The sequence below is a fragment of the Corvus brachyrhynchos genome, unplaced genomic scaffold (assembly GCF_000691975.1).
Source record: "Corvus brachyrhynchos isolate BGI_N302 unplaced genomic scaffold, ASM69197v1 scaffold12, whole genome shotgun sequence".
In the NCBI taxonomy this organism is placed as follows: Eukaryota; Metazoa; Chordata; class Aves; order Passeriformes; family Corvidae; genus Corvus; species Corvus brachyrhynchos.
Genome location: NW_008237885.1, coordinates 1,997,123 through 2,018,843, shown reverse-complemented (window position 1 = coordinate 2,018,843; position 21,721 = coordinate 1,997,123). Strand labels below are relative to the sequence as shown.

General features: G+C 38.8%; 1 protein-coding gene across 2 annotated transcripts in view; it reads right to left on the bottom strand.

The window, feature by feature from the left end:
- The window catches only part of ABCC4 (ATP binding cassette subfamily C member 4), a 135,602-nt gene that overhangs the window by 28,716 nt on the left and 85,165 nt on the right, over nucleotides 1–21,721 (bottom strand). For both annotated transcript variants that reach the window (XM_017732634.1, XM_017732635.1), the window contains exons 21-28: nucleotides 19,544–19,694; nucleotides 18,793–18,912; nucleotides 14,909–15,019; nucleotides 13,328–13,428; nucleotides 11,006–11,197; nucleotides 6,749–6,904; nucleotides 2,771–2,860; nucleotides 2,129–2,301 (exon numbers count right to left, since the gene is read on the bottom strand). In XM_017732634.1, the coding sequence (XP_017588123.1) occupies nucleotides 2,129–2,301; nucleotides 2,771–2,860; nucleotides 6,749–6,904; nucleotides 11,006–11,197; nucleotides 13,328–13,428; nucleotides 14,909–15,019; nucleotides 18,793–18,912; nucleotides 19,544–19,694 (1,094 nt within the window). The remainder of the gene's footprint in view (nucleotides 1–2,128; nucleotides 2,302–2,770; nucleotides 2,861–6,748; nucleotides 6,905–11,005; nucleotides 11,198–13,327; nucleotides 13,429–14,908; nucleotides 15,020–18,792; nucleotides 18,913–19,543; nucleotides 19,695–21,721) is intronic.

Sequence of the window (21,721 nt, the reverse complement as noted above, 5' to 3'; positions counted from 1 at the left end):
TCTGACTTAGGGCAACCTTCTTTATGGCAAGCTCCTCCTCCCCCCCCACAAAAGCACTCACACCCCCGCCGCATGCAGAGCAGGTGGCAGCTTTGAGGAGCAAGAGGGGAAATAAGGGTACATATGGGAGCCAGAACATATGAGAAGGAGGGAGGAGGATGAACTTCAAATTCCTTCCCTTCACTTCCAGTAGCAGATAAAAGGTGAGCTGAAGAAACGTGGTGGGGAGTCCCCTCAGCCCTGGGGAAGGTACAGTACCCATCTCTCACCCTGCATCCATTGCCTCACGTCACCTCACCCTTCCTTCTCTTCCTGGCACCCCTAAACCCTGCCTTCTCACACCTGCTTCCAGGTGGAACTGCAGAAGGGACGTGGTGGCAGCAGCAGTTGGGGCTGCTGAGGGAGAGAGATCAAGAGCCAGAATAACAAACAAAAAAAGGAAAAGTATCTCCAGAGCCGGCGGCAGCTCGCCATGGTCTCCCATCTCAAGTGCTTGATATGATGTGTGCTTGCCGCCAGGTGAGAGACAAGGGTGCCAGGTATGGGGGCTGTGCATCAGAAGAGGAGGAGGTTTTCCTTACACGCCAAAAATGCCTCCCTAACTGCTCAGTTAAGCAACCCACATCAGCATTTCCTGATGATCATCCTATCAGATTGCACAGCTAAAAAATACTTGGCTCTAGTTATACCAACACATTAAGGAAAAGGTAATAATGACTGTAATGCAAACTGAATTCAAAGAAGAAGTTCCAAGTTATTATTTGTATTGTTATGCCTAGAGTTGATACAAACAAACATTTACCTTATTATAATATATATTGCAGCACACATTAATCAAGATCAATTAAATGGATAGTGCAAGTTGAGAACACACATGCAAGATGCCAAAATAGGGAGGACGAGTAAGATGGTATTAAATTTCCACACCTATGATTAATCACAGTTAATCTATCAGAGCTCAGCCAAAAATAAACTAAGAGTAAAAAAGAAAAAAAAAAAAAAAAGAAAAAAAAAGAGAACCTCTGGGAAGGGAATGCACTTCTCTAAAGGTTTTAGAAATACACTGTCAGCTGAACTGTAAAGCTACCCCAGTGGCACCACTTCTCCCCCAAGAAGATGTTAGAAAAATGAGTCACGCCCAGATGACATACAAAATCCTTAATGCATCTGTTTGAGGGACTTGCTGTGTTATTGTCCTCTTTGGACTTTGAGTTCTCCCTCAAGCCATAGTTTGTTGGAACTATATATTCAGCTCAGACTAATTGATGCAGTACGTTTGCAGTATTGTTTCCAAAATATTTCCACCAGCGCTTCAAATGTTTCAAAAATTAACAGTGGGGGTACTTAGCTATTGGAACAATTTAACGAGGGTTGTCATTGAATTTTTTTTTGCTATTGAGGTTGGATGCTCTTCTAGAAGTACACTCTAGTTCAAACAGGAATGAATTCGGGAAAATTCTGCTGGCCTGAGTTATACAAGACAAAATAATGAATAAGTGAGTCCATCCTGTAGATTTAAACATCTCCAAATCTGTTTTGCAATTCCTGTGGTGTTTAGGACAGCTTACCTGCTGCCGCTGCCCCTGCCCCTACTTTACCTCTAACTTACCACACCAGCATCTGAGCCATCTGAAAGGACAGCATCTCATAACGAGAAGTATCTGGTTTTACTTACAGCCATTTTTCACCTTTCTAGTTTTAGGGGGTTTTGGGAGCAAGATGAATTAAATCTTTTGTATTTATTTATTTCCAGCAGACATTTCTTCCAGAAGTCAACAGAACTCAACTTGTTTCATGGCTATTCTGATGTTACAGAGATGCATTTTCAAGAACATTCTTGTCTCCTAATCCATGGCTGCAGGACAAATAAACTTTGAATATTAATTTCCCTACTCTATGGAACGCACTGAAATTAGGGATATTTTGAGCGCGTAGTTTATATCATCTGCTCCATAGCCAAAGCTCAATTGCTCCATTTTGAATAGACAAGTATGATGGTATCATCAAAAACATAAAACAGCAGTAAAAACTACATGAAATATAACACATTTAAGTTCATCTCTACAGCGGAGATGAACATATTAGAAGAGAAACCAGCTCATTTTAATATGACAGATTTTGTTTTTACCTTGGGTCCACATTTGCTGTTGCTTCATCAATGATAAGAATACGGTTTTTTTTTAGAACTGCTCTGGCAAGACACACCAGCTGTCTCTGACCAACACTAAAATTAGACCCAGATTCTGCCAGCTGCGTCTCCATTTTGTTGGGTAGATCTTCCACAACCTCCTTCAGTTGCACCTGTTGACATGTCAACATATTGTAGGATGAGTAACTCTATTTTAAATCAGCTATTGTCTGTCTGATGACACAACAAAAAGGTTTGCCTTTTATATTCTGACACAAAATGCGTAAGTGCCAAGTTGGATTACACAGTGTGTCAGTTATTAGAATTCTAGAAACATTAAAGCATGTTGTTAAGAATCTATTAATGTTCATTAAAACCAAGATATGAATCAAAATACAACCAAGGCATCATCCCAAAGGATAATTTTTTCATAAAAGACTTATATAATAATACACATGTCTGCACACACATGCACACACACATACACAAATGCACATATGATAGTCTACCTTCTTCCATCAACAGCTGTACCTTTATCAAACCCAATGAAAACATCTAAAACCTAACACACACAAGCACTGTAATGTTATTGTTACGTGGATTTTAAATACCAGATGTACATTATTAGATCTAGTAAGTCACCTCTTCCAAGGCATTCCACAGCTCTTCATCAGTGTATTCATTGAAAGGATCTAAGTTTTTCCTCATAGTTCCAGTGAATAAAACAGGCTCCTGAAATCCAGTAAAATCAGCATTCCATTATAAACACAGGTTTTATAACTCAATTGGTAATTCAGTGATAATCACAGCTAACCTATATGAACAATAGCACAGAAGTATCCAACCACAAGCTATCATTTTTGAAATGCAAAGGTGTATAATACAATTGCATGCTTAAGGGGGATGTGGCAGGGGAGGCAAGTGTTCAACTACTCTGTATGAAGACAATTTACCAAACAGGACAGGTCTGTTTGCAAATTGCTGTACACAGTTATGTCGGTACTTAAATGGACATTTACATGCCACTGTTCTGATGCCACAAGCTATATATATACTTACATGAAATCATTGCTGTCCTCATGGTATTGTTAAGAAAAACCATCAACTAGCACTGTTAATAAGCTCACACTCCTTTTGGGAGTTCCTTTGGGGAAGTACATAAACTAGAGAGGAATCAAAAAGCTCACAGTGCCTGTCTGGTTTTCCTTCTCTGTTTGGCTGTGGGTTTTTTTCATTTCATACCATGAAGGCCCTTCCATTTTACCATCAGGGATAAGCAGGAACAGCTTTCACCATTTAAAACCTAAACACATCTAAGTTAGTCTATACTGCCACAGCACCAAAGCAAACTTACTTAGAACTGGAGCACTGCTGGGCAAAGCTCTCACTCAAAATACACCAGGGAGTCAAATCAGTACCTTCTCCCATTCAGGTACCAATGGGGGTTTACCTGTGGTCAAAGCAAGTTTTATTCTACCTCAGTTCCCAAATCACACTGAAAATGTAGTATTTAAGAAGTGGAAAGAGGACTTTTGGTTCAGAACTCCTTAAACAATAGATCAGTACTCAGTCATGTGAGTTGCCCGACCTGAGAGTCATGCACTGACACGACTTTAGGGCTAAACTCATCTTAATACCACACATAAAGACAAAAACAAGTCAAAAGCTGTAACAGTGCTAATCGTAAGTGGAGACCATTCATCATGTTGTCAGTCTTCTTTAAATTGGAGAAATTTTAGCAAAATGCATTCTTTTTTTTTTTTTCCTTTCTCCCCTAGGAAATAAAATCTAACTTACAATGGGTAACTTCATCTTACTCTGAGATTACCCTGTCATGACTTACTCCCCATCTAACCCTACTGATGCCCAGATCCAAAGGGCTGCAGCAAATCATAATAGAATTCGGACCTTAACTCTTTTATTGTCTTTTCATTTCTAAACCATCTGCGTGCTATAAAAGAATTAAAAAAGAACATGCCATAAGCAATATAAAAGAAGATAAACACTTCTTGATGTAACATGCCAATTATTTGGAAGTATCTGCTGCAATAGCAATGTCATTAAAAACCTGTTGAATGAGCAAAAGGGTTTAACACAAAACATTTCCAGGCCAAAAAGCAGTTTTCTTCAAAAACACCTAGAAAGTAATTTGTTTAACAATACACATTTTAATGCACCATTTGGCGTATTTCAAAGGTATTGTTACATTTATTTTCCTTTTCAATCCATTTTTACAGGTTGGCAAAAGAAGAGGCTGAACCTATAAAGTGTTCATAACTATTATAAAAGTCCTAACAACAGACACGCACTGCAACAGAAGATAAGGGTATTTTTTAATTACCATTTCTGACACAGATTATTATTTAAAACAGTCTGGTTTATGAGAGGAAAGTAATAAGACTAACCTGTAAATAATTGTTGTAAAAATGCTTGCAGTCAGAGAGGCAGACAACATTTGCATAGAAAAGATTTACAAACACAACCTTTACACAGCTCCATCTAAGCAAGCAATTAGAAGCCTAAGCATATTTTTATTTCTCCAGGTAGGTATTTAAACTTACACACAAGAAAACTTCAGTCTTGCCTCATCACTCTCTAGGAACGGTTCTGTTTAGCATGTTTTGTGTTGCAATTCTAATAAGCATCTCTCTCTCTGGTTTTTCAGCTGCCCACATAATTATGAAGATATTTGCTGCAAAATAACTACCTGATGTTACATTGCTATTCCTATTATTGACACTACTATTAGCACAGTACAAGACAATGCCTATCATAGAGTTTACTGTAAAAGTTTACTGATTCCAAACTCTCCTTCCTCTTCTTCTTCATACCACCACTTGATAGTTCTGCATATTTTTAGTAGAAACAGTCTTCCCTTACATAAAAAAAAAATGCTACCTGCTAGCCTTTGGACACTCAAAACTTTTGGGTCTATGATGAAAACCTTACATAAACTTGACAAAAATCACAGAGTTCCACTGGATGAGAACAGTTTTAAAACTATGTCAATAGACCAGTGTATGAAAACACCTCACATGTAGAACTGAATGCAGCAAACTTTGAGCATCTGTATCATTCAACATGTAGAAACTGTATTTGACCTGCAGTTTTCCTGTCTCAGTATCCTATTTTGTTCAACTGGGTTGAATTCTTCAAAATGTAAAAATCGCCCACAATAGCTGTGGGCAAGGCTTTCAAAAAGCTGTAGACCTTGAATGAACTGATGATCATCTGCTTTCATGAGAAAGGAACGCTGCACACAAACAAAAAATTGAATTTAAATCCATATAAAGTCCTCTTTACATACAAAAGATGACTAGTTCCAGTGAGTACTGCAATAACAAAGCCTGCAGCATGCAGAAACAAAAGACATCCTGAATTAGGCAACAATCCAATTGCTGGGGAAGTACCTATTTTTTAATTTTTTTTTTCAATAGCATACCTGTTTCTTTTCTTTGACTCGTATTCTTGGGGAAAAAGAGCCTCATTACCATTTGTATCAGATTCTCAATGTAAAGAACGTAATACGCTCTGACAGCCATACCGCCCACAGACTAGCACACATTCAGATGCAACTCTAAATACAGATTCTGTAATAAAATACAGAGATCTGAGAACAAATGCTGAACATGGCAAAAAAATTCTTCTGATTTACAGTCTACTCTTCACTCTACCTGCTAGAACAGCGCAGATGAACAACTTTCCAAAATATGACTTCACATTTTCATCATAGTAGTTTTTCACTCTTCCTCCCTCTTCAGTGAAGAGCAAATGCCCACAGAAGAGACCAGAGCTCTCATGAAACTGTAACATGCACAGACTTTGCCTTCTAAGTTTTGAGGTTATACATAACCCTTCTCTGATTTAATGTCTCATGAAAGTAAGACTCTAAGAGAGAAGATCTGTGACCTACTGGACTTCTTTGAACAACCTTTTTTCTGCTCCAGCATGGGAGATGAGGCTATTTCCAACACTGTCTTAGTTGTCTTTTTTTTTTCCTGTACTGCAGCCTTTCTTGCATTCAGCTTCTAAAACTCATCAAGTTTTATTTATTATGGGCCATAATGACCTACTCTTTTGTCTGCTCCCCTGGTCTTCTCCTGTCCAACCTTCTCCAAATAACGCAAAAGCTGATAGCTCACTTCCAGGTGGCACATTTGCTCTTTCTAAATCTATCACCAGTCAGTTTGTACAGAGGTGACTAGGGAGGTGAAAGTGGTCCTTCAAAGTCCCTTACTAAGGAAGCTTCAGGCAATCCATCAGGCAGGAATTGCTGCCAAAGGATCAAGTGACTTCAGAGGACTGCTGAAGATTGGTATATACGTACCAGATTTTCTCTGCTCTTCCCCGGACTATAGAAGGACAGCATACAGCTAACACACAGATATTCCAGAGGAACAGACAGGGTACAAAACTAGGAAGAGAAAATGCTCTAGTGCCCAAAATTGATTCTGTTTATCTTAACATAATCACGACTGTACTCAAGTAAGAATAACGCCTTGCTACAGTTCCTGTGTCTACTGCCTACAGAGGTGCAGGGGGAACGTATCCCAGCAAAGCACTTTAAACACTATGGTATTATATACAAAATATCCATGGCAAACCAAGTCACTCTCTTACCTGAGGTATAATTGAAATTTTCTTCCGCAAGTCATGGAGCCCCAGCTCTGATGTCAAGTACTTATCAATCCAAATCCTTCCTTCAGGTTCCGCCAAGCGAAAGAGGGCTGCTATCAAAGAGCTTTTCCCAGCTCCGGTTCTTCCCACTATTCCAACCTACAGAGCAAGCCAAGCCTGTACAATCAAACTGTGAGCTTTCCAGGACAAATTAATATGTCGAGCAACATTTTTACAACATCACAGGATTTACAGTAGAACATGCACCAAATAAAACTTCTTTATAATTAACATTCTTTCAAGAGGAAAAATCCTCTCCTCTTAAATCAGTTTGGATTCAGGTGACATTTGTATACACGAAAATTTCTTGGATCATATTCAAAGGTGAAAGATTTCCCCTTAATGTGTGGTATCTTATTGTGTAAACAAGATAAAGTGGCTCAATGCACACAGCAATGTGATTCAAGGTTGCTAATTTTTATACTAAACCTGGTTTGCTGGGTGATGTTAGGCGAATCATTTCAGGCATGCATCTACTTCTCAACCCAAAAAAAGACTCCCATAAAACACTCTGGGAACAATGTACTCCCAATTTAAATAACTGAGACTGATTTTGGCTAGTATGGTTAAGGTGAAGTACTTTAAAGTAGCAGGATTATAAACTGTATCCATACTTCAGACATCTTCAAAAAGTATTGAAACTACAATGCCATGACAGCAAGCTGAAATTCCTTTTCAAACAAAAGAAATAGTGAATAATAAAATCAGAGAGATTCAGGCTTCTCTTTGTTCCCAAAGAAAAATCAGAAGACATAAGCAGTGTGAAAAAAAAATAAAGCTTTCAGAAAAAAGAGACTATGCAAAATATGGAATTGATAACTTCAATGACAAGGGGCTAAGACCTACTAATATTTCTTCTTTCTTAATTTTTTTTTAATGTTGTATTTGGGTAAAGGATTCTTAGAGAAAAACAATGCACAGTAATCAACCGTATCACAGAAGATAATGGATGTAACCCTCTACACAGATCTGATCTGGCAGAATTTCTGCATTCTGTTCTAATCCCTACATTTTCAAAAAAAAAAATCAGCACACTGGAAAAAGTTCAGAGCAGTGCAACACAAAATTAATATGGGTTGGAGATACTGATTTGATGGGGAAGGATTTATGAGGATGAAACGTGTATAATATAGCTTGGCAAAGTGATTGAGATGAAGAAAGGAGGAAGAAAGATGAAAACCTTCATGAGTATACGTACAGACACCAGAGGGCAATTACCCACTGCCTGAGACTCACACGTATGCAGCAATGACTGCTGAAATGAAATTAAGCACAGGAAACTGCATCAAAGTGCAAGGAGAAACTTTCAGTCAGAGACACTAAGTTCAGACAAAACAGCAGTGCCCACGTTTGATAAAAAATACACAACACAGTAGAAAAGTACACTTCAAGCAGCAACTTATACTGCATAATCTACAAGGTATTTTCTACTTCTACATTTTGATTCAACAATTTCTTCCAACCATTCATTATTCCACTATTGTATATAAACTAATTAACATGTCTACAGTGCTTACTATTTAACAGACTAATTTAAGCAAATCTGTTACAATAAATGATAAAATGTCTAGTACTCTAAATTATATCAGTGAAACAATGGAAAAATAGTTCTGAACAGATAAACTACAGTTCAGAAAGAAAATGCTGAACAGAGAACACAGACAACCAGAGCTGTGAAAACAAAAGTTCAATTGTTCCTCTGCAAATGTCAATATAAAGTATTGTATCAAGGATATAAAGAAAAAAACCATAAAAAAATACAATAATACTTAAAATAAAAATGCAGCTGCTCTACATATTGTCGAAATCCCACTTTCAGTTTGGCATCAAATGAAAGGACTATGCTCTTCAATATTTAGAAGAATCTATTTGCATCTTTGGTCCAATTGACTACAGGCTGCTGAAAATTGACAGGAATTTGAAATAGCTCAGTATACACATTATCTATTTGATTAATACATTTTATTCTTCAGAGGCCCACGCTCACAGCCAGTGCAAACACAGCGCCAGTCGCAAATGGAAATGCCAGCCACCTATCAGGAATCACACAGCCAGGACTGTGCTGCCTGTGAAGCCATGTGCGTACACAGGAGTACACCTGCTACGCTGGGCTCATCATTACTCAAGTGTCACTTGTACTTCATAGTAGAGCTGCAAGAAAAATGTGAGATTTACAGCATGTCAGCTACTCCACTGAAACTGCCCATGTCTTTGTTATCCCTCAGGCAACCTCCCTTTCATGGTATGTTCTGAGAGCACAGCTGCCATGCTGTAAATCTACATCTGCACCTTCCTAACTTTTTCATGTAGCCCGCAGATCCAGAAGCTGTCAGGAAAAGGTGCATTTAACAATATGTTAGCCAAAAAGCATTCATGAGTTCCCTGAAACAAAGATAGGGATGTTTAAACCCCAATGGTACACATGCTGACCTTGCTCTGCTGCAGCTATAGTAGCAGAGGAGGTTAACCACTGCCAGCTGCTGGCACAGCAGTTTGTGTCTCCCTGGTCTGTCTCTGTCAGGCCACACTACATTAGCAAAGTTGTTTAAAACACAGGGTCCTTCCTAACCTGCTTTGGCTGTAGGGAGATACTGAATGAAAGACAAACAGATCAAAAGAGACCTTAACCTATGAGTGATTTGCTAGCAACCACCTCCTTCATTCTTACTGTACCCACAGCTTCCCAAACTGGGCCCTGGAGTGGCTACAAGAAAAACTAGAAGCACAGCAGAAGCTTAAACTCATTCCTGCAGCCACCAGAAGTCTCTATAAACCAGGGGCCTGAACAGGCCTAAGAGCTCTCACTGACAGCAGTATGGGCAGAATCCCCAACAGATCTGGAAACCTGGTTCTGAAGAAGATGCTTCTCCAGAATTAAAACCAATATAAGGAGGAGGCATGTTTGGGAGATTTATTTTACACAGCGGCAGCCTACTGCAGTGTTCTGCAAAACATCATAGAAAGCAAACACAAAGTTCTTGGCAATAGTTTTGAGCTGGGCAAATTCAGGATGACAAAACCACAGCGGAACTGCTCAGCAAAAATAAATACCCCCAGTGATCCCTCTCTCTCCTGCCCCCACCAACAACTGAGTCATGCACTGCTAATATCTCTTGCTTCTGTTTTTATTTTTTTTCCTGTCTCTCACTGAGAAATGTAGAACTTCTTGTCTATATTGGAGAGACATGTAACAGCTAAGGAGATGGCCCATATGGCTCTTCTCAAAAGACCATTTTTAACTCATTCATGGCCAATTCCAGGAGATCACCTCAATGTAGCAAAGTCCGATTGAATTTTGGAACATGCATATTATTAAAAAGGTCCACTTGAGGAAAGAAATGGTTTGGAACTGCATGGAAAAGCATGTTAAAGAGGAGGCGAGGGCAATGACTGTAAAGTTGAACAGCCTCCTAGGGAAGACCTCCTAATCAAAAAAGTACACCTGCATTTGAAATGCAGCAAAGCACAAATTAACACTGCAGGGCTCTAATTTAATTTTGTCTGTGGGGGAGACCTTTCCTGCAGCACTCTTTCAACAGGGATAGCGTCAGAATTGGGGAGGAGGAGTCAGATTTGCAGAGGAGGAAGAGTTTTATTTCTATGTTTCTTTTGGCTACCAATCTAATTAATGACAAGAGTTAATTGGATTGGTAGCCAAAAGGAACTGAAATAAAATCCCGAATTCTAAAGTTATGCAACTGATTTGTATTTCTTTCTTCTGTCTTTCATTTGGGGCTCAGTGCAAGGGCATGTACATTCCTTATTTTCAATTGTTTTTGCTTACCTTGTCTGTTGACATACTTGATTCCAATTATGTTCGCTCTGTTGAACCCCTAATTTCCTAATGCAGGTCCATTTGCTTTGGATTTGAACAAACATTCTGGGCTTGGCTGGTATTTTCAATGTCTGCCACTTTCTGAAGAATCTCAGATTTTTTTTAAGGAAATTACTGGACATGTTTAATCCTTTATTTTGACAGACTGAAATATTATGTTCCAAGAGGGATTTATGCTACACTTACAGGAAATAAATAGGCTATAACTTCTGTTATAAATATAATTAAAGCTTATTTTTTAAAAGAACACTTAGTATTTTCCTAACATCCATGTATTTTATAATGGATTTCTAGCATGCAGCTTCTTGTCGACTTACCATCTTTGCTTAATTTCTGTGAATATCCAAAGACAGCCATATACATACCTTTTCTTTTGGTTTAATTAAAACAGACAGATGTCTTAAAACCAATGGTCCGTCTAGACTGTAAGTGAAGTTAACATTTTCAAATGCTATCATTCCTTGGTTAGGCCATTCTGTTGGTGGATGTTTGTTGGTCTCCCAAGGAGCTTCTTTTTCAAGTTCTGTGTACTCCATCACTCTTTCTACTGATATCATCTAAGGAGAGGAAAGGAGACATAAATACGTGAACTTCATCCTGTTGCATACACTGCAAATACTGCATGCATATAAACATGTGTGTGCATTTTTACTATAGAGATTCAATGCAAATTACTCCATGGTTTTTCTTTTAAACACAGATAAGAGTATTTGGTGCCATTCTAGGCTTTCATTATACAGCTAAAAAACTGGGAAGAATGCATCTCATGTCCTACTACAGATCTGAATCTATCATGATACATAAAGCCATACATAAGCATTTCTCATCAGTAGGATTAATTACAAATCTAAGTACGTGCATAAGTATTAAGAAAATTAAGCTGTGAGAGCTGCCTGTCAGACTTGACTAAGATGACACCAATCCATTGTGTGTTGGAAAGACAAAGCTAGAAATGAAATTGCCAAATGAACTACAGGCAGACACATGAATGAGTTAGACTCCTAGCCCTGCACAGGACAACCCCAAAAAAATCACACCATGTGCCTTAGAGCAATGTCCAAATGCTTCTTGAACTCTGGCAGACTTGATGCCGTGTCCACTTCCCTGGGGAGCCTGTTCCAGTGCCCATCCACCCTCTGGGTGAAGAACCTTTTCCTAATATCCAACCTAAACCTCCCCTGACACAGCTTCATGCCATTCCCTTGGGTCCTGTCACTGGTCACCACAGAGAAGAGATCAGTGCCTGCTCCTCTTCTTCCCCTCATGAGGAAGTTGTAGACTGCAATGATGTCTCCCCTCAGTCTCCTCTTTTCCAAGCTGAACAGCCCAAGTGACCTCAGCCACTCCTCATAAGGCTTCACCTCCAGATCCTCCACCATCCTCATGGCCCTCCTTTGGACACTCTCCAATAGCTTCATTTTGTATTGCGCTGCCCAAAACTGCACACAGGACTCAAAACGAGGGTGCACCACCACTGAGTAGTGTGACAATCACTTCCCTTGACCAGCTAGCACCAGAATAGAGAGGAAGTGTTCTTGCCTCCTCCAAGTGTAGTCACCCTTTAATAACAAGGGATTTTTGGTGGATGTCCACCTATTAAAGAAGTCAATGCTAATCACAGTTCCATGAAGTGACCAGCATTTCACATTGCCTTTCTTTTCCAAGGTATTTCTGTATCAGAGCCTCCAAGAAAGCAGTTCAGTACGTGTGACACTTCCACACACTTCCAAAACATCCCCAATGGTAGGAAAAAACCTGAAAGCTTCCTTCTCATTCTTCACAAAATCTGTCACTACCAGTTTAACTGGTGTGTGAAAAATGCACTGAGGAAGCAATGTGGTAGCAAAAAAAACAATTCTAACATCCCTATTATTATTATTATTATTATTATTATTATTATTATTAATTAAACATGGCTTTGTAACTTCGACAAAAGGACTACACGTTATTTCCTAGACTATGTACAGCAAACTGTAACTTCAATTGTCAACACAGCAAAAAAAAATCCCAGGTTTAGGTTCAGCATGTTTTTTTTACAATCTACTTTTCTTATGTATTATCTTAAGAAGAGAGTAAGCAGGCAAATTAGAACATGCTAGTTAATACTGTGAATTGGTCAAAGGCATCTTATATCATATTTTGGAAAACACACAATCTTCTCAGCTGAATATAAACAAATACTTTCACTTTTGTGTTAACATAGAATAAATAAAAAAGTTATAACCCTTTGCAATGGAATAACACGACTCTAAAAATGCCACGAGGGATATAAATAAAATTTTAAAATACAATAATAAATAACAATAAATTATAAATACCAAATATAAAAACATAATTTAAAATCTTCCTTATAAAGGGATTAATTTATTGCAACTTTAGCAAGTTGCAGTGCAATTGTCTACACTGTAACTAGACAGTCGCCTTTCTGCTGTAAAGGGAAATTGTAAAACCTCCCTTACTATGAATGGAGGACAGTCCCTGGACACAATTCACCTCAACAAATGTGCAAAATCAGTCGGACAAATTATAACATAAAAGAAGTTATTTTCCTTTATAACTGCAGAGTGGTGCCTCAATTGCTTGCTAAGGTATTAATATCCTAAGTTAATTAAGAAGAAACATCCTTAAGGCTTCATGTCGCAAGCATGAAAGGAACCAGGAGGGGAAAAGGAAGAAATAAACATTACCAGGTTTTCAACTTCAGCACTTTGTCTAACACCCCACTGGAATGTTCCCATGAGGGTGATTGCATAGGAGAGCGCCAACCCAACCTGCCCCGCATTCAGAGCTGCAGAAGAAAGGAAAAAGAGGCTCAAATGGGTACATTGTAATTACACAAAATCTCACTTAAGTTCACTTTCATGAGGTTATTACATGATGGAAGCATCACAGCCAGAATTTTATTTGGTTACGTGCTACTTGCTATCTGTGCAATGAGCAGCTCCAGGCAGAACAGCTCCCTGCCACAATTTTTGGAAACATTTTGAAGAGATAATCCCAATTCTCCTTGACCTGGCATTTATCTAAAAACTGAGGTTCAGTCTCAAGACCATACTTACACAGATTTTTAGGGTCATCCCTATCTGGCTGAGCATTGGTTAACTCTTCACATTTTTTTCTAAGGAAGTTAGATAAGGTCCTAAACCTAAGCAAAAAATTTGCATAAAATTATTTCAAAATTAGTTATGAACATTTACATCAACTTTGTACTCTTATAAGCAATCAGATAAAGTAACAGGACAGAATATTTCTTCTCTGTTTATAAAAGCATTTACTGTTTTCGGCGGGTCTACTCTCACAAAATAAATGTGTTCTGTCTGCCCAATATTAACCATGATTGTCCTCTGACTTACTTGAAACTTTATCCTAACATAGTCCCATTGACTTGAAGAGAGCTACTCCTTATCCAGAGGCAAGGAAAGATTCAGGACCATTGTTTTGACTTGTCTTTTTGCATTCTACTAACATCAAATCTAGCTCAAAATTTGCAGAGTTGTGTAGCACAGAGTGTTCAAATTTTAAAATACACATGTTTGTATGTAAAACATACAAAACTTATCCAAAGAAAAAAGAAAAGAAACAAAACCAGAAAATTAGCACTAATTTTCATGTCCAAGATAATTACTTCTTCCTTCATGTTTTAGATGACTATCTCATTCTAGTACATCTAACCCAACTACATCCTGGATGATGCATACACTAATGACAGTTCATGAGTGACAGTGAACATAAAATGTATTATTATGAGGCAATTTTCTTTCTGGAACTGGCCTATCCCCCTAATCCAAGATATGACAAGAGCATCCCTAGGAACTTTAGCTTGCCTTTTGACCTACTGTGCCATGTGCAGAAAGGAAAAAAGTTGTTAAGAGGCATCTCCGTGGGTGTTTCAGTGTGAAAAGCAAAGCCCTGTAGGCCCAAAAGAGAAAGACAGAGGTAGGGAAAAAGAAGAAGATTTATTTCTTGTTATTGCTCTGAAAGCCAGACTCTCGAAAGTGAAGACTGCAGAAGTGCAAGTTTGTTTGCACACTTGGGGATGATGACAGATGCATGCCTCAGCCCAGAAGATGTCTGAACTTCCTCCAGTATTTGCAGGAAAGCAGATACAGCCCCAATGCCCTAGACTAAGGAAGAGATCATGATCTAGAAAGAAACATTTAACTTAATTACAGCCTTTAAACAATTAGAAATAGTAACATATGAAAAAGAATTAGACATTACTATACATGGTAATTACTGGGTGAACTTTTTTTAACATCTGTACTTACTCTTGGCGAGAAGCAGTGAACCAAAAGCAACCACTATAACAAAAATGGCACAGATGGCATCCAGACGCACAGCAAACCACCTTGAAGTTGTCAAAAAGAGAAACCAGGCCTCTAAAATGTATTTTACAAAGACATAAAAACAGTGGATTATTAGAAAACTAAGCTGTGTTATTACTACTGAATTAACTCATGTTAATAATACAAGTTGTCAAAAAGACCCAGCATTGCCATCTTCAAGTGCACATCTGCATGGAGTGATGATGATCAGGATGCTGACCAGTTTTCCTGACATTGTCTAGTTTAGTTTTCACACCAACAGCAACTACAATAGCAACCACAGCTAGTATAACATATAGTAACAGGATGAGAAAGAAAAACAGCCAGGGCTTGAAGCATGGTCCATTTATTTAAAATGGAAGCCTCTTCTCCAGTGGACACAAGAGTCTTATACAAAAAACAAAAGTACAACTGCACTTACTGTAGCTGAACTAGAGTCTACAGGCTTTTATCTAGAACATATCACAATACAACTGTCACAGCCAAGTCTTCAGAAGGCAGCTGCACCTGGTTAAGCTCCTGCAGGAGCTACTCAATACAGCCAGTGCAGCTATACAGATCTATTCAGAAGATTAGATGCACGTATTAACTTTTGGGGAAGCTCACAGGTGGACATCTCCACTCCGCACTCACATTCAGGTGTTGACAATTTGGTGCTAAGTTCCATCCCAGATAGATATGCTACAGTACAAGGTACAAGAGAGAGCAGGAAAAGACACTGCAATACAGAAGGCACAGTGTTTGAATTCAGGGCCAAAACCAGAACCATAACAAAGCATGGCATATTTATTGCTTAGGCCGCAGTCAGAAGAAGTGTTCCAGCTGCTACCAAGTCACAGCAGAAGGTCACCATTGCAACCCTTTCTGCCTTGCTTGCCATTACTCCCTGCTAAAGATCAGTGCACCTTCAACTGTTCAGTGTTCCTTAGCCCAGTGCTGGGAAAAATTCAGACAAAAAAATTCTTCCTTTTGTAAGATAGAGAGGAGGTAAGTCTGGTTTTAAGCCTGATCATCCTCAATAGCCAGATTATGGAGTGATCTAACAATTCAATTCAGCTAACAGAAGCCTCCGTGTAACTTCTGGAGGGCAGCAGAGGGTAAGATTGAGGATGACAAGAGGCATCCAGGTAAGGTACAGAGCTGGTAACCTCTTAGTACCATTTACATCAACCTTAACTGCATATGGCTGACCACACATTCAGCATTAATGGTTGCATTAAACAAGACATTTGATATGGTCATACACCTGGGCACATGGAATGACACATGCAGAAGGGAGTGCTGCAACAATTCAGAAACCTAGCTCCAGACACTGAATTCACCATAATAATTTAGCTACTTCTCTGAAATCCAGAAACCAAGTGGCCCTAGAAACAATCTATGGCAGCTTCCTTGTGACACTAAAGCTAATTTGTGGTGCAACAGTGTACTTGTAAGATCATGAAGTAGGACAGGAAGTAGATTTTCCATCTCCAGGCTTTTGCTCCATTGATCCTATTGTCCAGGAAGGCTGGTTAAACTGCCAGCATGAGATGGGTCATTTTGCAACCTCCCTATGTAACAGGGGTCACTGCGCATAGAGGAAGGAATCTGACAGTCACAGGAACTAACAAAGACTCATCATGGTCTGATGACTCATGGGCTTGCCTATAGAGATGGGCACTGGCAGAAAGGAAACTTGGGTTTGGTCAAATCTCAGCATGCCTTTTAGATGCTTTTTATCTAAAATTTACTTAATGCCCCATTCACAGGCATCGCTCAAAGGGGTTCAAAGCAAGTGTCCTGAGACCTAGGCTCAGGCCTAAATAGAGAGGAAGATACTACTCCAGCTGAAAGTGCTCAACAAAACCACTGCTGGTTGGGAGAGCCTTCTGTAATGCAGGAAAGAATTTAAAACTCTTCAGGAGACTTAAAATCCCAGGAGTCCAACTTTGTGAGCTGGTATGAAAGGTATTCTCTTACATCAGCTACTGCTTGCTCGCATTTACTATCAAAGAACTATCCTGGGTGAAAACAACTTTAGGAAATCTCTAGTTCAGCCTCTGGCTCAAGCACAGTCAGCCTGGAGGTCAGACCATGTTGCTCCATGCTTTATGCAGTCTGAGTCTTGAAAATCAACACAGATGAAGCCTGCATCTCTGGGCAGTCTTTGCCTCTGCTTGACTGTGCTCACAGTGAAATAGTTTTTCCTTTAATTCAGGTTAAACCTCTCTTGTTACAACTTACACCCATGTGGCTGCTCCGACCGCTGTGTACTGTGGTGAGGAGCCTGCATTCACAGCAACATCCTTGCAGACACTGGAAGGCCAGTATTGAATTCTCTGCATGGTGCCTCTTCTGTGAGCTGAACAAGCCCAGTTACCTTCCCACACAAGGAAATCTCTTCTGTTAATACCCTGACTATCTTAGTGGCTCCTCCACGGAGTTCAATCCAGTTTGTTAGAATGTTTCCCAGATCTGGGGGTCCAAAACTGGATGATGTATTCCCAGTGTGGGCTAACAAGTTGCCCTCCTTTGCTGTCCAGGCACATATTCCCTATGAGGACCAAAACCCACACACACTTTAAGCCAGCTGGTGTACCCCAAAGACTCTGGTGGGAAAGACACCAAAATGAAGTGTGTAGGTATGGAGAAGAGTGTGACTACAAGTACTGAAGCTTGACCTCAAAAACAGGTTTCTGATCTGCCTAGGAGGGGTATTATTGACAGTTTTGTTAGGGAGATGCACCAAACTGACTGAAAAATGAAAGAGTTTTTATGTTTCCTAGATCTAACCTTAAAATATAGAAAAATGTTTCTTTTAAATGTCACAGTCCTCTTTGTATAGTGAAACTTCTATACACAGTTTATTGACTAAAGATGTCTTTTAATATAAAGCTAAAACACAACTTTGTTCTCCCTCACTATGAGCTACTGTAACACTGATCTAGTCAGATAACTAGCAACTCTAAAATATTAAGAAATGGGAAATTCAAAGCTAGAGGTGCCTCCCTGGAAGATATACTACACCAGTCACAAGTCACTGGGCTCAACAAGGCCAGTGTGCATGACGCTACAACCTGTGATTAACTGTACTTCAGAAAGGAGCACTGGTCTGGTCTGAATCCTTGTAAATCTATAAATTACAAAACAGCCATCGAATACACTTGTATGTCTTACAACAGAGGAAGTTCACACTCTTAACAAACACAGAACTGAAAACTTGCATTCTGCTGTATCTTGAAAAACACAGTAGTAAAGAACATTTAATTAACAGAAGTTAAAGAATCACAGTGCAAACCTGAATTGTATTACTTATTCTTGCAGAATACCAGTATTTTATAACTTCCAATGATGTTAATTCCATATACTAGATTTAAGCCCTGAAAGCTACTCAAAATAAAAAATAAAGTTAATTTATGAAACTTCCAAGATTATTTATATTATCTGCCCATTCCTAGCACACTACTTAGTATCAAATGCTTCATAATATAGCTTGCTTCCCCCACATCTCTCTCTGCATCCCCCCCCCTCCTTTTCTTAAAGATGGAATCGAGGAAAATGTTAAAAATTATTCTTATTCTTATTGGGCATACTTTCAAATGTTTATCTTACACATTGTTAAAACATATGCATGGGTATTCTAAATTATACTACAGCCCAAAGTAAATTCTCTAAATCTAGACAGATAATGTTTTTGTTCTAATACAGAAATTTTACCCTAAAGAGACAAATGCACAGCTCCTACTGATTTTAATGCACATTATATGCACATGTCACTGAGGGGATAAGATATTTCCCTCCTACTGTGCAAAGTATTTGATTTTTCACATCAATTCATCACAAACCTGAGTGGAGGTCTTGGTGTGCATCAAATAATTTTTGAAATCTTTCCTCTGCTTTCAAAGCCCGAATAGTCCAAAGCCCCTGGAGGGATGACGACAAGTGGGAGAACACTGGACTTCGAGCTACAAAGAGAAATGAGAGTTAACAATAGCTGAAGTACAACATCTAATTCTTTTTGTACCACACTAATCCTACTACTTTATATTTAACCATACAAACTACTCTACTGCATCTTTTTAGAATAAAAATGCAATATCTTTAACTAATGTCCTCTTCCTCAATTAGAATCAGTCAGACAGCCAGGCAGATTAATTTACAGAAAAATGTCTTACATTTTTAACAATAGCTGTCACTGAAGAAATTCTTTGAGCTTTATTAATGACATTAGGCACCCATGTTTGTTATTCATAATGCTTAATATTCCATATCATAGTCAAGCTAAAGTCAGGCACAAGAGTCAGATAAGGTCAGAAATACCATTAATATATGCATGCAAGGTCCCAAAGACCAGCAGCTTAGCATGTTCTTAACTAGCTTTATTTACAGATAGTTAAACTGACATACCCTAGGTTTATCATCATGCAAAACAGGAGTGAAGCATGTAATTCAATAGTTTAGAACCAAGGCAATAAGGAAGTTATTTGCATAGCAAAAGAAAAAAAAAATCTTTGATGGACTGTCTATAAAATACTAGCATTTCACATAATAATAAGCAGGGTTCAAACTAACATTAAGTCCCGCCAAACTACATACTTGTGGATTCTAGACGTTTAATATCTCTTGAAGTGTCTAAGAAATATCGTCGAAGAAAAATGAAAAGAATAAATAGTGGAATTAAGGGGATGAGTATCCAAGGAATCACTGCCACAGCCACAGCCACCACACCAAAAATCTGTAGGAGAGTCTGGAGCACAATAGAAACAAAATAAAAAACTCTTTGCCAGAAGAATTTAATTTAGAACAAGTATAAAACTATTTAACATTATTGAAACACATAAATATTTAAACATAACTACCACATTTAAGAGCGGATGCATTGCATAACATATGAGCAACATCTATTTTTAAGCAACTTGGAAAATTTACAGTATACCTAAATTGACTATTTTTGCAGTTTATGGTTTTCTTCCACATTATTTGTTCTTTAAGAAATGTCTTTACAAAGCTGGTTGACTGAACATTAGTGTCTTGCTTTGTAGACTATTTTGTGACTGCTGTCACAAAGTAGTAGATGATCAATGTAATAAACAACTAATCTTTAATGGACTCTAGCTATGTGGGGAGTCAAGGATATGTTTTTTCACTCCTGCTAAAAAGAAACTGGTGAAAACCTGGCTTTCAAATTGAGTTGAAAGACTTGACAGTTGGAAGAGAGACTTTCAACACAGGCTTGCAGTGTTTTCCTAAACACAACACTGTCCCATTTAGAACGAAAACCCAGGATAGGACAAAGTGGGCTTTCTCTTCTCAAAGGATTGCATTGTGAAATGCTACAAATAAGAAGAAAATGCTACACACTGCAAGAAGTGTCATAAAAGGCTGGTGTTACCAGGTTCACTGGAGTTTGATGTAACAGCTGAGGTAAATCTGACTTTACCCTTAGAAAACTAGATATAACGAGATATAACAGATAAACTCTGTTGCTTAAGACAGAGGATCCTGGCTCAACTTTCTGAATTTAATCCTCCATTTCCTTCAGATCCCTCCACATCTTTCATCAAACTTTCAGTTTGAATACACAGTCAAAACCATCATCTGCACACAAACTTCTTTCAGAACCCAGCTGTGCATGAATGAGCGTATGGCAGGAGTCCTGGTATACTGTAATTAGGGTGTGCCCATTTGCTCCTTAAAAAGGGGGAAAACCCCAACCCATATAAAAATAAACCCATACTGTACAAAAACCACACAACTGAAATCCTAGCTCAAGACTAAATTCCTGTATTATTCTCATTAACAAAATCATTAGAAATGACAACATTTTCTAAAAATTTTTCATTTTATGGACTGCAGAGCAGCCACCTTCTTCGTCATCACATACAACACAGAAGTGGATTCCAGCTAAATTTTGCGGCTGCCTGATTTTTAGATTCCAAAAATGCGTAAGTGACCACTGGGTGCCAGAAATGCATGTCTTACAGCAAAAATGCTTCCACCCTTTGAATTTTCCAACTCAGTGCACACATAAGCAATACATCAGCTAAGATAGATATCAGAGAGCTATCTGTGTTTTCAAACACTTTCAGTGGAAGTGTCTATTAAACACTGCATTTCCTGTTGCACTTCTGGTAGCCCACTAAGGCCAAAACCAAGCAGAACCTTTACCCCTAAATTTGCCTTTTTTTTTTCTTCAGGCTTCTCTGACTTTACCCTAATTTGACCTGACCAAAGAGCAAACCCACACACCTTAGACTGCATGAGTCAGCTCTAGCCTTAGAGGTCTTAGCTCATGAAAGAAGATTTATCAGTATAATAGCCCAGCATCTCATAGATCCTGAAAGCACATTTTAGGGTCTCATAACTCTCTTAAGGAAAATTGCTGTAAGGCAGGCACGGGAAAGGAGCTCTGAAGCATTATCACTACACTGCTCATCTGTGGGTTAAGGTGTTGACAGCATCATGTTCTTTGACCTTCTAGATACACACAGCAGATGGCAAACATTTTACCTAGATTTCATCAGGAGGAGGTAAGGTGGCAATGAGAGTGCACGGTGTTCCACCTGGATCAATTAAGCACATGGCTATGTCAGCACAAAGCAAAACAAAGCACCCTGGCTCCTCACCAGCACTGCCATCAGCCCTTCTCTACCTTCCACTTCTCTGGCATTCTTTAGAACCCTGTAAACATATTTCCTTTTTATCATGGGGTGAGGAGAAAGGGAATAAAGATTCCTGACCTCCTACAAATTTTCTCCTGTCTAGATCTTCACT